The following is a 13,793-nucleotide window of genomic DNA, read 5'->3' as shown; positions in this document are numbered from 1 at the left end:
TAAAAACAAACTGTCACACAAAAAAGACTTTGCAAAATTGAAAGTATTTTCGACTTTAAATTACCTCTTTCTATACGATTGTTATGGAAATAAATATATATTTTTTTTCCCAATAAATGCAAGCTATTTTAAATTTTTGATTGAGGTTATATGATAATAAAAATAATAATTTATTATTAAATATAACGTAAAAATTAAATTAAATTATATTTTTTTTAATAAATTAATTTGACAAAAACAGTAAAAAAGCACATAAAAGTTATAATATTATTTTAAATAAGTATAAATTAATTTTTATATAAAAAATTTTCTTTTTTTCGGTCAAAGTAAAATGTTTAATAAAATATCTTGAAATCTGTTCCCAAGAGCCAAACGCACTCTAGGCGCCGCGTTGGTTCAACTTTTTTGAAAGCTAGCTGTGATGGTTTGATGGATCCCGCGGCGGCGGCGGCGGCTTCGGCTTGAGCGAGTGACGAAGGCGCATTAGTCTGTTAATTATCAAGCGGCTAATTTACGGCCGGCATAATGACGCGCGCGGCGGCGACTCATTAACACGTGGTAATTGGCCGAGCGATGCGCCGTTCAATCACTCGGTGGGCGTACATCGCGCCCGAACAAATTGCATTCTTCAACACCCTCCTCTGCTGCGGAGGCGAGAAATTAATGGGCTCTGTCGCAATCGCACCCTGCCAGAGACATCTCCGCGCGTACAAATCATATTATTGCTTTTCGACGCAGATTGGCTATTTAGATTCGGGCCAATTTATTGCCTTGTTTTCAACGCAGACAGCTTTTACGACTCGCAATTGTTCAAATCATGCGGAACGTGTCCTCACTTTTCTCTCAACGCGGATATTGATTTCAGGCGGGGGCGGTCCTTTTACTTATGGCTAAGGGAGCGACAATACTACCCGCAGCACACGCCGGACAAAAGGGTTGCATAACTTTCATTTGCTTAATAATAAGATCACTGAAGGGTGGGATAAGAATAATATATTCCATTTTCATTTTATTAAAAGTTTTGTTAAAATTAATCGGAAGTTCGGAAGTTTATAATTTAATTTTTAAGCATTACATTTTGATTAAAATATTGTATTTTAAAAAATGTGTCCATCAAGACAATCAGAAGAAATTAAAGTCTTAAATTGTGCTAGTGAATTGTTTTAAATTTAAAGAATAATTTTTTATCCAATAATATGCAGTATTTTGTTTGAATAATTACAATAGACACATTATGTCACCAGTTTCATTAATACAAATAAAGCCGCTGTAGATTTTTACTACATTGTGACTTGTCAATAATTGTAAGAAATAAATAAATCGATAATAATAAATTTTAATTAAAAATTTTTTTTAAATCTCATGACATATTTAACGAAGTAAAATTAAAGATTTTGCTTTTTCCTATTTTCATTATATCCATTAACGCATATAAATTTCATGATCAAATTATTTATGGATAAACTCGATCCTCTAAACCTGGATTTTACGACCCTCTTTGAACAGTTCAGCGCTACTTTTAACAGCCATAACAAACACACATTCAGGTGCAAGAAACTGGAGCGACTGACGTACGCGCGCGTTGTGAATGTGTTTTGAGGCGAGCCAGCCGGGGCTTGTAAGCGATTTGCATACACGTGTCCCCCGCACCGCGAGGATAAGCATCTGAGAGCGAGCGATTTCTGCGCGACCGAAACAGCGGCTGGGTGTCGTGATCAGGGGTTAATGAGCGCCAGGTGTAAACAATACCTCCTCCGCCTATAGACCATATGCACACGTATTAAAAAGTAATACATTCACCTTCACGCTCTCTCAGTCAAACTCACTCGCCTATCAAGCGGGATTTAACGTTTAATTCCATTTAAAAGTCGTGAACGCGTCTCGGATGTGTGTGGATGTAAATAAATCCGAGTGGAATGCGTGTGTCTCTGCTGCTTTTTATTGAATTGTGGGTGTTTGCGCTCGGCGTATTATGTCCAATTGATCCAAACACAATAAATTACGGGCGGCTAAAACGCCGCCTTGTGCCTCGTAACGCTGTCAAATAAAGATGCCGTTTTACTGCCCCCACGAAATATGGATGTCTTTCACTTTGGAGGAGAGGCGCCTTCACTGTCCCGAATGACGAAATTTTCACTAAAAGTTCATTTCTACGCCCAAAAAGATGCAATTTCACTCACAATGAAATTATAAAAACAAAAGATTATAGCATTAGCAGGTATGAAAATAGTGAAAAAAATTATTTATTATTTTAATAGTTTAACACATAACTTTCCTATATATATTTTAAGCCAAAATTGGTGAAACATATATTAATTTATCATACACAATCATATTAGGTAACCGTATTGTCGTAAATATATATTTTTAATGAAAAATGCTTAAAGATGATGCACTTGAAAAATACAGTAAAAATGATGTGAAAATTTATTAAAAAAATTAGTAATTCTATTTAAATAATAATCAAATATTTTAAAAGTCATTATTAAATATAGGCTTATAATTTGATTTGTTATTATGTATTTAATGTTTAAAACACAATTTATAATATTATATTTTAGTTGTGCTTATTAAAACAAACATGAGTACTTGTAACATAATCGCACTCATTGTCAGTATGTTTATTTAATAATTAATTTTTTTTTTCAATTCAATTTTCAACTTGAGAAATCAATTATCCAAAAACTTTGTGTTAAAAATTATTTGAAAATTTAACCAAGAACTATTCAAACTAAAACAAAAAAACCGAAGAGGCCGCATGAAAAATGTTATGTTATTTTTAAAATGCTGTCCAGGCGTATCTTATTGGCACAAAATAAGAAATACAATTTCAGTTTGGCCAACGTGTGCGCCAAAGTGGCAAACAGTGTTTCTTCCTTCCTAACTGTAAAATTGGCAGAGAGCAAAATAAATAAAAACGGTCGATAAAGGCGGCCATAAAGCGCAATCACGGGACACTCTCGGCGGCTCCTGCGGCCGGTGGTAGGTGTGCCCATTCTCGTTGACGCAAACGGCCAGAGCAATAAATATCGGATTTGCATGTGCGTTCGATTCAATTCATCAAAAAGGGTCCGTGGGGCCATGTGCAGGCTCGATTGCTATCAGGCAGCCAATTTGGGGGCCATACATCATTGTGTCTCGATTTCTCCTCGACCCTTGACCCCGTGGCTCCAGCCAAGTTCTCACGCCTACCCAGGCACATATGAAAACTCTCCTCGCGCCGCATTGTTGGCACCCACCAGGCCATTGTTGCGTATATACTCGCGCTGCATGTCGCCCAAAGTTCGCACTCGCCGCATTAAGTAAGTGGGTATTAGTGATGCAATCGCGCACTCTGATGTAATCGCACACGCGCTTTGCAACGCGGGTGACAAATATTCCGACACCTACGCGACAACTTGGAACAAATTGATGGTCATGGTATTTACTGCAAACGATTTGAAAGACCCGCAGTGTCTATTGTACACAGCTAAATGGGCTTTATGTAAGAATTTAAAATTTAAATAAGGGTTAAATGATGCCATCAACTCGTTTTATTGCTTTTCTTAATATTATTTTCTGCGTCTTATACAGCAAGGAAAGTTTAGTTAAATATACTTTTGAATAGTTTCTAGTTCTTTTCTCAAACTAATCATATTTTGTAATTGGAAAATTGTCAAAAAATAGATTAATAAAAGGTTAACTAATTTTAAAAATTGGGTTTCTTCAATTTGAAAAGAAAGTCCACCTTCGTGTTAACTTATGAATTGTTATTTTTAAACAAATAATAATTAAAAATCAACTTAAATAAAATATTTGATTTAAGAGATTTGAATAGTGGATTCAAACAAATTTTTTCTATGTTCAACATCAACCAATTTAAAGAGGGAAACCTGCTGATCATGGTAATTAATTATAGCTCTATAAATTTGTCGAGTTAAGGAACATTTTTTACGATACTTAACATTCGTCCATCTCCAAAAAAATAAGATCCAAGAAATATCATTTTTCCTTTTTTCTGAACAAAATAAAATTGATAATTGATGACGTCGACAGGAAAAAGATCCACCCTTCATTTCACACGCATCGCCTCTCTCACCCATTTCTCTGCATCGCCTAGGAAAAAGAATGAAATCTACGAGTTGAGGTGCTGCCTGCGAATGAATGGGAGGATGGTCCACTTTGAGTTGACGTTGATTTGCATCACAATGCGCGGGAAAGCGGCGCCCGGTGGAAATTGCCCGCGAACGGGCCGCCCGCGAGTGTGGGCCGCCCTAATGACGACTACAATGGGCCCATTGTCTCCACACCCTTCCTGCATGCTTTTTATTTCGTTAATCAGCAGACTCCTTCCTCTCCCGACTAATGAATAAAAAAGCGCCGAATTTGCATTTATCGAGGGCCAAAGTTCGGGCCTAAAAATTTATGGCTGGTAATATCGCACGGGGCCATAAAAGCTGCACTATTTACCGAACGGAGCAATTTGCAGGAAAGAAAACACACGTCGATTCCCAGCGCCATAAATAATTCGAACCCCTCTCGCACCAAATGTGGTAATTCCGAGCGGCTTTTATTTTACAACCGTGTCCGTCCTTCGGGTGATGAACCGCGACTCTCGAGGAATAAATCACGACGCCAAGTGGAGCTGGATTTATTGCCTCAAAATGTGGAGCTGCTAATTGGAGTGTTTGACACCGGCCGGAGAGTCTCTCTGTTTCCACGCGGAGCCGGCGCGACCGCGAGAGAAAATAAGTTAAAAAAATATGTGAGCGCGGCCAGAGGTCACAGTCGTGCGCTGTTGCTCATTGTCGGTTAATTAGCTTTTTTAAATTACCTCTGCACACGCTACTGCAAATAATAAGCGGCCACTAATCCTTTCGTTCGGGTGGGTGGGTCCTTCGAGTTGTACTTACGTGTGTGCACTTAATTATGCCAGCGGGGCGGTAATTTGTGCCTTTTAAATGCATGAGAAAACGCCGACTTTTCGGCGTTCTTGCTGGATACAGGCCAAGGCGCATTAGTGCGACTTAATGACACTGGCTCGAGACAATATGAACTTCGCCCGCACGCGATAATCGATTCGAAACGCGCGCGCACCAAAACGCCGTGAAAGGGCTGGTCGGGTTGCAGCACTTAATTTTAATGTCAAACTGCGTCAGGTTTGCCCTTTTAAACGGTGTTAGTGGACTAGAGGGTGCGGCAAATTGTTTTGACATTTTGGGACTAAAAAAATATATTCGAGTACAAATTTAATTTAAAAAATTCTGATGAAAAGATATTCAAAACTTATTAAAAACAAACTCTAAATTTAAAAAAGTTCTAATTAGAAGGTTAAAATAAACATGCAATTATTTCTCTTCAAATCATCATTCTCTGACAAATTTTATTTTTTTAACTTTAATCGGTCGATTTATTGCGGGGCAAAAAAAGATATAATGCAATGAATTTTAGGTATATTTTTGTTTATTTTAAAATTTAAATAAATAAAAAGATGCTAGAAATCTTAATCAACAGTAAAAAATATTTTCTTAGCGGAAAAAGATGTATAAAAATGTGTGAACTAAACGCACCAAACATAATAGCAAAAAGTTGTCTAATGGCAATTTAATTAAGCACCATTTATAGACCATAAAAGTAGCATCTTCCACGTTTGCCTCAAAATAACTCTTTTAACTCCCAGAGCGGCCAATCAATTTCTTGCCTTGGAATAAACAAACCAGTCTTTAAAACAATTTCCTGTGCGTCCAATCTGTATCAAACCACACAACTCTGTTAGAAAAGGTCGCGCATCGAACACAAATTCCGGCCACAACGGATTAAGAAATCAACCCAGAAAACAATTTTCGAACCCAGCGACGTGTATATAATAATTTTGAAAATTGGTGCCGCTTGCTGTAACTTTTAATTGCCATCGGCGGCATCATCATCTCTGCACAGGCTTGAAATGACGAGCAAGACACACAATCAAACGCTGATGATGAGAGTTTGATTTTGTTATTAATTCCTTCTGCGTCAACACGCATCCGCGACCATTAAAATGCAAATTCCGAGGCGATAATTAAATTAAAAGTTGTGCGCAGCACTTAATGCGAAATCGCCGGACGGTAATAATTACAAGCAGCAAAAAAGTCGGTGTGTGTTATTAGCTTTTTTATTGCGCGCGCGGAGAGGAATTTTCGGAGGCAATGACTGATTGTCGATTGTTGCATGCGGGCCTTATTATGAAATGAGCGGGCAATTTGGCGCAATAACAGCTTGAGCGATTAATTAGCCAGATTATAAGGACGCGGCGGCGGCCCCTAAGTGAACCTTGAACCCTCAACCCGAGAGTCGCTAAAATAACTGTCTGACCGAGGAGAAAGTACACAATTAACAAAAGGTTGAGAATTTGTTGTTTGGTGAATTTTTTGCCAATAGTAACGACTTTTGCACGAATTTAGCACAAGTATTACAATTTACCCCGGCAATAATATCATCTAAATAGTTTATATAATGCAAATTTTTGTAAATCTGTAGAGTAAAAATAGGAAATTTTTTTAGATTATCTTTATTGTTGTGAGAATTTTAGAAATGCTAAGTGAGTACAAAAAAATTAATTATTTAAAAATAGAAAATCTGACCAAACTCATGAATTTCCCTCATCCGTACTTGCTTTTCAGCAAATAACACTAGATCTATGCGTGCAATGAAATATTTTATTATATATCTAGATTAATCTATATTAATAATAAATAACTATTAAGTAGTAAAATGTAATTAATTTAAATAAAAATCAACTTAGTAACACACAAATAAATTTAAAAAAAATTAAATATGCATAAAAAAATTTAAATAAAAATAATAAGGTGGTGGACGTTAAATTGAATCCACTTGTTTATAATGTAATAAACTATAAATTACTTATTTTATTTTGCTTTTAAAAAAAAAATGGCAAAAAAGCCATGACTCAAACCCGTCGGCAGTGAGTATGTGTATATCTTGCGATTTTTTGTCTTGCTCTGTCATCAGCGCACTTTTCAGATGATAATATTTTGCAAAGTGGGCAAACAAACGGGTGAAGAGAGCGTGATTCAGCGGCACCTTAGCCACTCTACAATGCAGAAGCTGCCGGTTGATTAGCAGAGATTCGGACGGCGAACAGTTTTTGCAAATCGTGACCGAGCGTGCGTGCATGCGATCGATGCTCCATGTACACCGTATCGTAATGGATGCTGCCGGAGGAAAGTGCGATCAAGCGAGGAGAAGGTTTGCGAAAATCACCTTCCTCACGGGGTGCCAAAACAAGTAAGTTTCTTGTTCTAACAAGCAAGCAGTAAATCCATCAAAAAGTCGAGTACTGACACCCGAATTAAACTTGGAGAAATTATTTATGTACTTTGTCAAGAGTTTAATTGATAAATCTATTGAAAGAGAAATGGCTTGCTGATGTGTACGCAATAATGTATTTTGTCAGCTAATTTATTTCTTGCAAAGTAATCGCCTGCGAAACAATCTCTTCCTCGGCTGATAGATTCTGGTAAAAATTTGCAATAATAAATCAAAATTTTCCTGTAAATATAATATAGTGAGCTTAAAATACCATTCACTCGCAGATTCGCATCGACTTATATTTTATGTTCGGTTTTGAATGGGAAATGGAAAGCATCCTTTAAAACCATGATGACATTATTTTTAAAAAAAATCACCAGTAATATTATATTTTAAAAGTCTTCCTTTTAAATAGGAAAATTTGCTTCAATCAAAAAGTTTTGAGAAAAACTTTTGCAACGTAAGAATTTTGAAGAAGAAAAAACTTTTTATTTTATTTTTGCACATAGTGTATTATTTATTGGTGGAAATCGTGCGTTGAAATTGTCTGACCGGTTAAATCATCCGCACCTTTTTGTTCTGGCGTTGAAATTGCCGTGAATTTTCGGTCCAGTGTCATTTCCACTCGGTGTGACCTGGCCACGGCGTAATTGACGAGAGGCGAATCGTGTTATTACGGCCGCGGCAATAAAGCAAATAAGCCCTTTTTTAGGCGGGCGCGCGCAACGAGCGGGCAATTTCGGTCAAATTGAGACCACGGCGGCAATCAAATTGCAGCAATTTTTCACCTCGACACCTTCGGCTTTTTGCTCTCTCTCTTTCTCGCGAGTGGCAAACAAGCAAACGTGCCACCGAGGCGTGATCGCGAAAGAAGCTTTTCTTCGCCTCGTGTGTCCTCCACGCGCGGCGAGTGGCACGCCGTGATGCCCCATTGAGAGGCTGCGCCGGCCATTGAGAGAGTGGCCGCCCACGCGGCCGCCGCAATCAGGCGCCGCCAAATGAAGATCTGAGTCACCAAATTGCCTGCCCGCTAATGAAGCTGCTCCGGTAATGGGCTTGTAAATGTCGCTGCTTTGCCCGGTGTTTATGCGAAAAGCGTGCAATAGTGTTGCACTTCTCGTTCGCCGACGCGCTTGGGCCAGCGCCAGCCACTTATGACACTTAATGGAGCCCAACAGGAAGTTCGTTTGCGTTTCACAAGCAGCGCACAGCGGTAAAGCGTCATGTTAATGTCACGCATCATCTGACAGAAGGCAGGACTTGTCAACTCCAGGGGCTCCGAGAGATGATATGGAATTCCGACTTGTCTCGTTTCAGTTGTCATCAAAGAATCTCATTCAGTTTTGACAGACTTGAAGATTAAAAGTTAAATTAATGCATGAAACATAATGAAGCAGTCTTCGCATTTGTCTGAAAACATAATTATTTTGAATGATAAAATTGGTCAATTGTATTACTAACCTGTATAGTTAAATCCAGCTTTTCAAAAGAAATTCAGTTTTTTTTTTAATATTTTAGAAAAAAAAATTTAGAAATCTTTTCCTCTCCAAAGAATTAGTTTGATAGGTTCATATGTACACCCACTGTGCATAAATGTTAATATTTTTATTCTCTCCATTTTAAACATTTCACTTACACAAATTAAATAGGTTAGAATGAATACTCACAAAAGTTGAAGAAACCCCAAAATTAATTAAATAGAATACAAATTTAAATGTCCTTACACGTTTGGTGTCCGAGAGACTTCGATCAAAATAAAATATATAATGTTAAAAAAAATCATTCAGTATGCCAAGCGGGTTGCGTAAATCCCTTTGTGTGTAATAATAAAATGTTGATGTGGAGGTACGGTTTAAAATTACAATAATTTACAATCTTGCATACTTTCGTAGTTAGTTAAATTGCTTGTTTTATATAATAATCAACCTATTTAATAAGCTCTTTTTTAGATTTAATATATTAGTACAATTCCAAATATTTGTTAATAATTTTCTTCATATTTATGTGATTTATTTTAACTTTTTCAATTTTTATTAACGGTTAAAAGTAATACCCATTTTAAATCATTCATGATTTAATGCAAGTTACAATATTATTTTATTCATTAATAATTCCTCTCTGCCACCTCCAGTGAAATCATAGTTTATCTAAAGATAAATAGTATGATGTTATTACTTCAATTTTCATGCATTGATCTTAATTACATTAACTCGAGACTCGATTCAAAATTAAAATTATATTTCCTTCACACTCTTGAGTTGTTATAATGATTGGATAATTGCCTACTATACCTTTGAATTTTCTCAAAAATCTTTTGATGTCTGCCACAATATCAATGAAGTAAAATTTGTAAAGTGGGGTATTTCATGTACGACAGAGATCATTGAAATCACTCTTAAAGGCGAGATTTTTTCACCTTTCTCGCTTGCGCATTAAAATTTTCGTTTTAAAAAACAGAATAATTGTGCCGATTAAAATCGTTTGAGGCGCGTCGTGTAATCAAGTCGGCGAGTAAATCAAAAGTGTATTTTAATATTCATAGAGGCACAACACTTTTGAACGAATTAAAATATTCATGGGCCGTGTTTACACAGCGATACCCCTCGTATTTGCATTGGAGGGCAGTAATTATTCGGCGCTGCGACCAGATTCCAAGCAGGGCAATTATCGCACCGCGTCTCGAGACGAACGCAACTTTATCGCATCGAAACACGGCTGTAATTACAAACCCAAGAGAGCTGATCCATCACTCATCCGCCACTGCCGCGCCGAACACTATTTACATTCCGGAATCGTGTGTGTTTTTATATGCATTACTGATCGGCGCGACGGAAGAAATTTGAATATTATTAAATTCCCCAACACACTTGATTGCGTGAATTTTGACGCGGCAAGGTGAAATTTCAGACTGGACAATAATTGATTATTGCTTGAGGAAAAAGACATCAAAATAAAATGTTAAAAAAAATCTTCTAATGGTGCCTTAGAGTTCTTTTATTTCTGAAAAATTATGACTTGAATTATGAAATATCGCCGAGCGATTTGTCTGAAGGAGGCGAGTTGCGTGGCATTAACAACTTGAGCAAAATGCAGATTCAGCAATTTTTCACTGGCGAGAATGTTTTGAAAAATGGCGTTAGGCGTGCGTCATAATTTACGCCGAATGCAATACGTGGTATGTTTTATGTAAATGTGGCACGAGCGAGCGAAAAGACCATTACCCAGCTAAGTGGACCTCATGCAGTTTTATCTCCGGCCGGCGAGAGAGCAGTGCACCGACTTACATAAACCCGAGGTGATAATGAGCAAAACGTATCGGCCACAATAATTTCGATCGCTAAAATCGATCGTTTAGCAAAAGTGAAAAGAGACCACCCGACTCAATTTCGGCTCGATTTTTATTGCTAAAAATTCGGCGTTTTACGAGAAAAGGTCCTGTTAGTTTTATAACTGATTGTGAATTTAAAAGCAAGTGATTAAATTGGAAACGAATTTCACTCTCGTTTCTGTTATTATTAGTTGCGCAGAGAGAGATTGATGCTCCTTAAAAAAGTATTAATGCTCGAGACTAACCAGCTCATATTATGTGGAATCCAAGAAGACCGTCGTCGTCTGTGGTCCAAACGAGTTTTCTTTCCCCAATCCTGAACTTCAGTTCAGTTATACTTGTCATTTTGCCTGCGGAGAGGCAGTTTTTTTTTCAATTTCATTCTGTTTTAAAATAGGCCTTTGAAGCAAATTATAAAAATAACTAAATAAAATCTAAATGTCAAAATATAAACCATTTTAAAACAAAAGATCAACGAAATTCAATCTCTTTTCCATTCTGACACGCGGCATTATTCGCAGGAATTTTGCTAGTGCCGACGGCAAATTTCCTCAGGAAGCCTATAAAATTTTAGTAAAAAAAAAAATAATTAATTGCTAATGCATTGTTAAAAACTGCTACAAAGTAATGCTAATTAATATAATTCTAGGTCTATCAAAAAAATGTAAAAAAAAAAAAATTTAAATAAGATGCAAAATTATTATTATTAGCCTGACTGAGATGTATAAAAATTTCATAGTATTCGGGACATTTAGGTAACTAAATCATTAGCTAGTCAAGAATTTTTTGTTCTTTTAAATAAACTCTATATTAGAATTCAAATTACATTTTATTGAAAAATATCTGCACAACAGAGAATAAAACTAAGGGGTTCATCAGCCTTTTACTCTGGCTCGCGAAACAACGGTTACTTGTTTTCCATGTTTTTGCGCGAGCTGCCGCTTTCAAATATTTTGAGAAATGAAGATGCTGTCGAGATTTTTGTCGCGTCCGCGAATTCGATCCATTTATACATCCTGCTTTTCTCTCTGCGGTTTTGCGGTCTGCCCGTGATGAAAACAGTAGCTCGAGACGGGAGGAATTCCTGCAAAAACGAAACGCAAAAGAATCACGACTAATAGCGACGAAAACCAAAACGCTACTGAATTGAATTTGGTTTGATTGCTTCTATTTTTTGTCTGATTGAAACTAGATAGCACTCGCCGACCTGCTTTGTAAATTGTGAATGGTTAACCAGATTATCGTATTAACATGCACGGATCAATTAATGTTATAAAATCATGCAATGGTTGTATCATCAAACGTTTGAAGAACAAAAATGAATTCATTTATTTTATCATTTTAGGATCATAAATAGAACCTGATTTTTTCAATATTTTATTCTTAATCCCAAAAGAGACTTCCAAAGTAGACATGCGACATCCATTAAAAAATTTTACTGCTAAAAAATAAGCTTCCTTGTCATTTAAAGGAAATTTTATAGTTTCATGTGATCAGGAAAATTTATGACCAGATTAATCTGAGTCGGACGAGAAATCAAGAGAGAGGTACTTTGTGTTAAATAAAATTGCCAATCAAGGAAAGAGTTTGCGCTGAAAGCAGGTGGAAAGTGAGATTGAGACGTGAATAAATCGGCCAGAGTCGAGATTTAAAATACGGCGTAATAATATTTTATTGAATGTGGATGGATCGATAATTACGAGGGCGCAATAAAATCGCGCGAGAGAGCCGTCATTCGACGGAGGGAAATTAAAAATGCAGTAAATTGGCTCGGCGGCAAGGTCGTGATCAATCGGATTTATTGGCTGCGGCCGTTATCAGCGGGAAACAATTTGCGGCAGCCGAGTGGCTCGCTGATAACGCTCGTAAAAACGCGAAAATAATGCACTCAAAGTGGACCGAGCAGGGCACCCATAAAGCCATTAAAATGGACCACGCATTTTTAGATACAGATCGGGCAGTAAATAATTTTGATCCACTCAGGCAGGGAAATTATCTCTCGCACCGGGCTAATTAGCCTGTGGGATTTTGTCTGCGCCGATGAGTGTTTTCAGGATGTTTACGCTTTTTATATACAACTCGCATTTAATCTAGGCAGCGCACAAAGATTTTACTGCTCGCCTAGTGGATGGCATTAAAGCCATTAAATTTCCTATTCTACTGTTTGGTCTGGGGCAATATAAAATTATTATCCTTGAGAAAATCGCAACAAAAAAAGTTTCAATTGGTAGGAAGTAAAAATTTACAGCTGGCGAAAATATAAGTAAAATGTTTCAAGTTTTTGTAATTTACATAACATAATATTTTTTTTACTTTAAAGTTATATTATTTTTATGTCTTTGCTTGTCAAATAATTTGTGTTGATTTTTTTTCTTTTTCAATATTTTTCAATAGGACTCTCCATTTATTTATTAATTTTCTTTTCTAATGAACTATTTTTATTGATATTTCAAATTTTAGTAATTTTATTGAACATTTTTTTTTTTTTACTTTTTCCCTGACATAAATTATGTTTTTAGTATTCATTTGAAATGATTTTACTTGGAAATTGAAAAACATTGGGAGAAGCAATTTTCGTCAATGTGACGTCACTTTTTAGACTCCTGGGTTTCTTTCCTTTGACATCTCGAGATGAGAATCCTTGTTTTCGATGTCCCGCGAAGGAAATTCCAACGGCGGTGGTGCCTAATTTATGGCCCATTGAGCGGATTATCAGACAATCAGACCTCGTTATTTGGTTAGAAATGCAAATCTGGCGCGAGAGTTTAATTCGAGATGTGACACCTCTGGAATGAATCACCTTTAATGGTCACGACACGCAGAGAGCCGCGGCTCATTTGCATCCGATGATAAAAATCACGCGTCCCAAACGCTCATTAAGGTCGCAATTAAGGCGTGAGAGGGTGATTTGTGGCCCACCGGCCCCGGCCCAGCGCAATCGCAACTCTCTTAATTAGCCGACGCGCTAAATTCTTTCACGCCTTTTAATTACACCTCTTTCCGTATTTTATTTCTTCCTGCTCGCGCGTTAATTAATTAATTAATTCAATAACAAAATAAAATAACGTGCCAAAACGTATTCGCGGTGGACAAGGGATGGGCCAATCGTAAATCAGTGGCTCTGCAGGTAGAATAATGGGTGCTGCGGCCGCTTGTTGAACGGGGCAGTTTACATACA

The 13,793-nt window shown here is 36.9% G+C and overlaps 1 protein-coding gene across 2 annotated transcripts in view; it reads right to left on the bottom strand.

Annotated features, from left to right (window-relative positions):
- LOC132199831 (uncharacterized) overlaps nt 1-13,793 on the bottom strand; it is a 30,592-nt gene that overhangs the window by 9,151 nt on the left and 7,648 nt on the right. Inside the window, exon 1 of one of the 2 annotated variants that reach the window (XM_059624870.1) lies at nt 4,893-4,969. The exons of the other annotated variant lie outside the window; for it this stretch is intronic. Coding sequence (XP_059480853.1) covers nt 4,893-4,946 — 54 coding nt within the window. The 5' untranslated portion in view covers nt 4,947-4,969. Of the gene's footprint in view, nt 1-4,892; nt 4,970-13,793 lie in introns of those variants that run through there. 2 annotated transcript variants of the gene reach the window in all.

Source organism: Neocloeon triangulifer, unplaced genomic scaffold, assembly GCF_031216515.1.
Source record: "Neocloeon triangulifer isolate White Clay Creek 2 clone unplaced genomic scaffold, ASM3121651v1 ptg000014l, whole genome shotgun sequence".
Taxonomy (NCBI): Eukaryota; Metazoa; Arthropoda; class Insecta; order Ephemeroptera; family Baetidae; genus Neocloeon; species Neocloeon triangulifer.
This window is presented reverse-complemented; position numbering and strand designations above follow the sequence as displayed.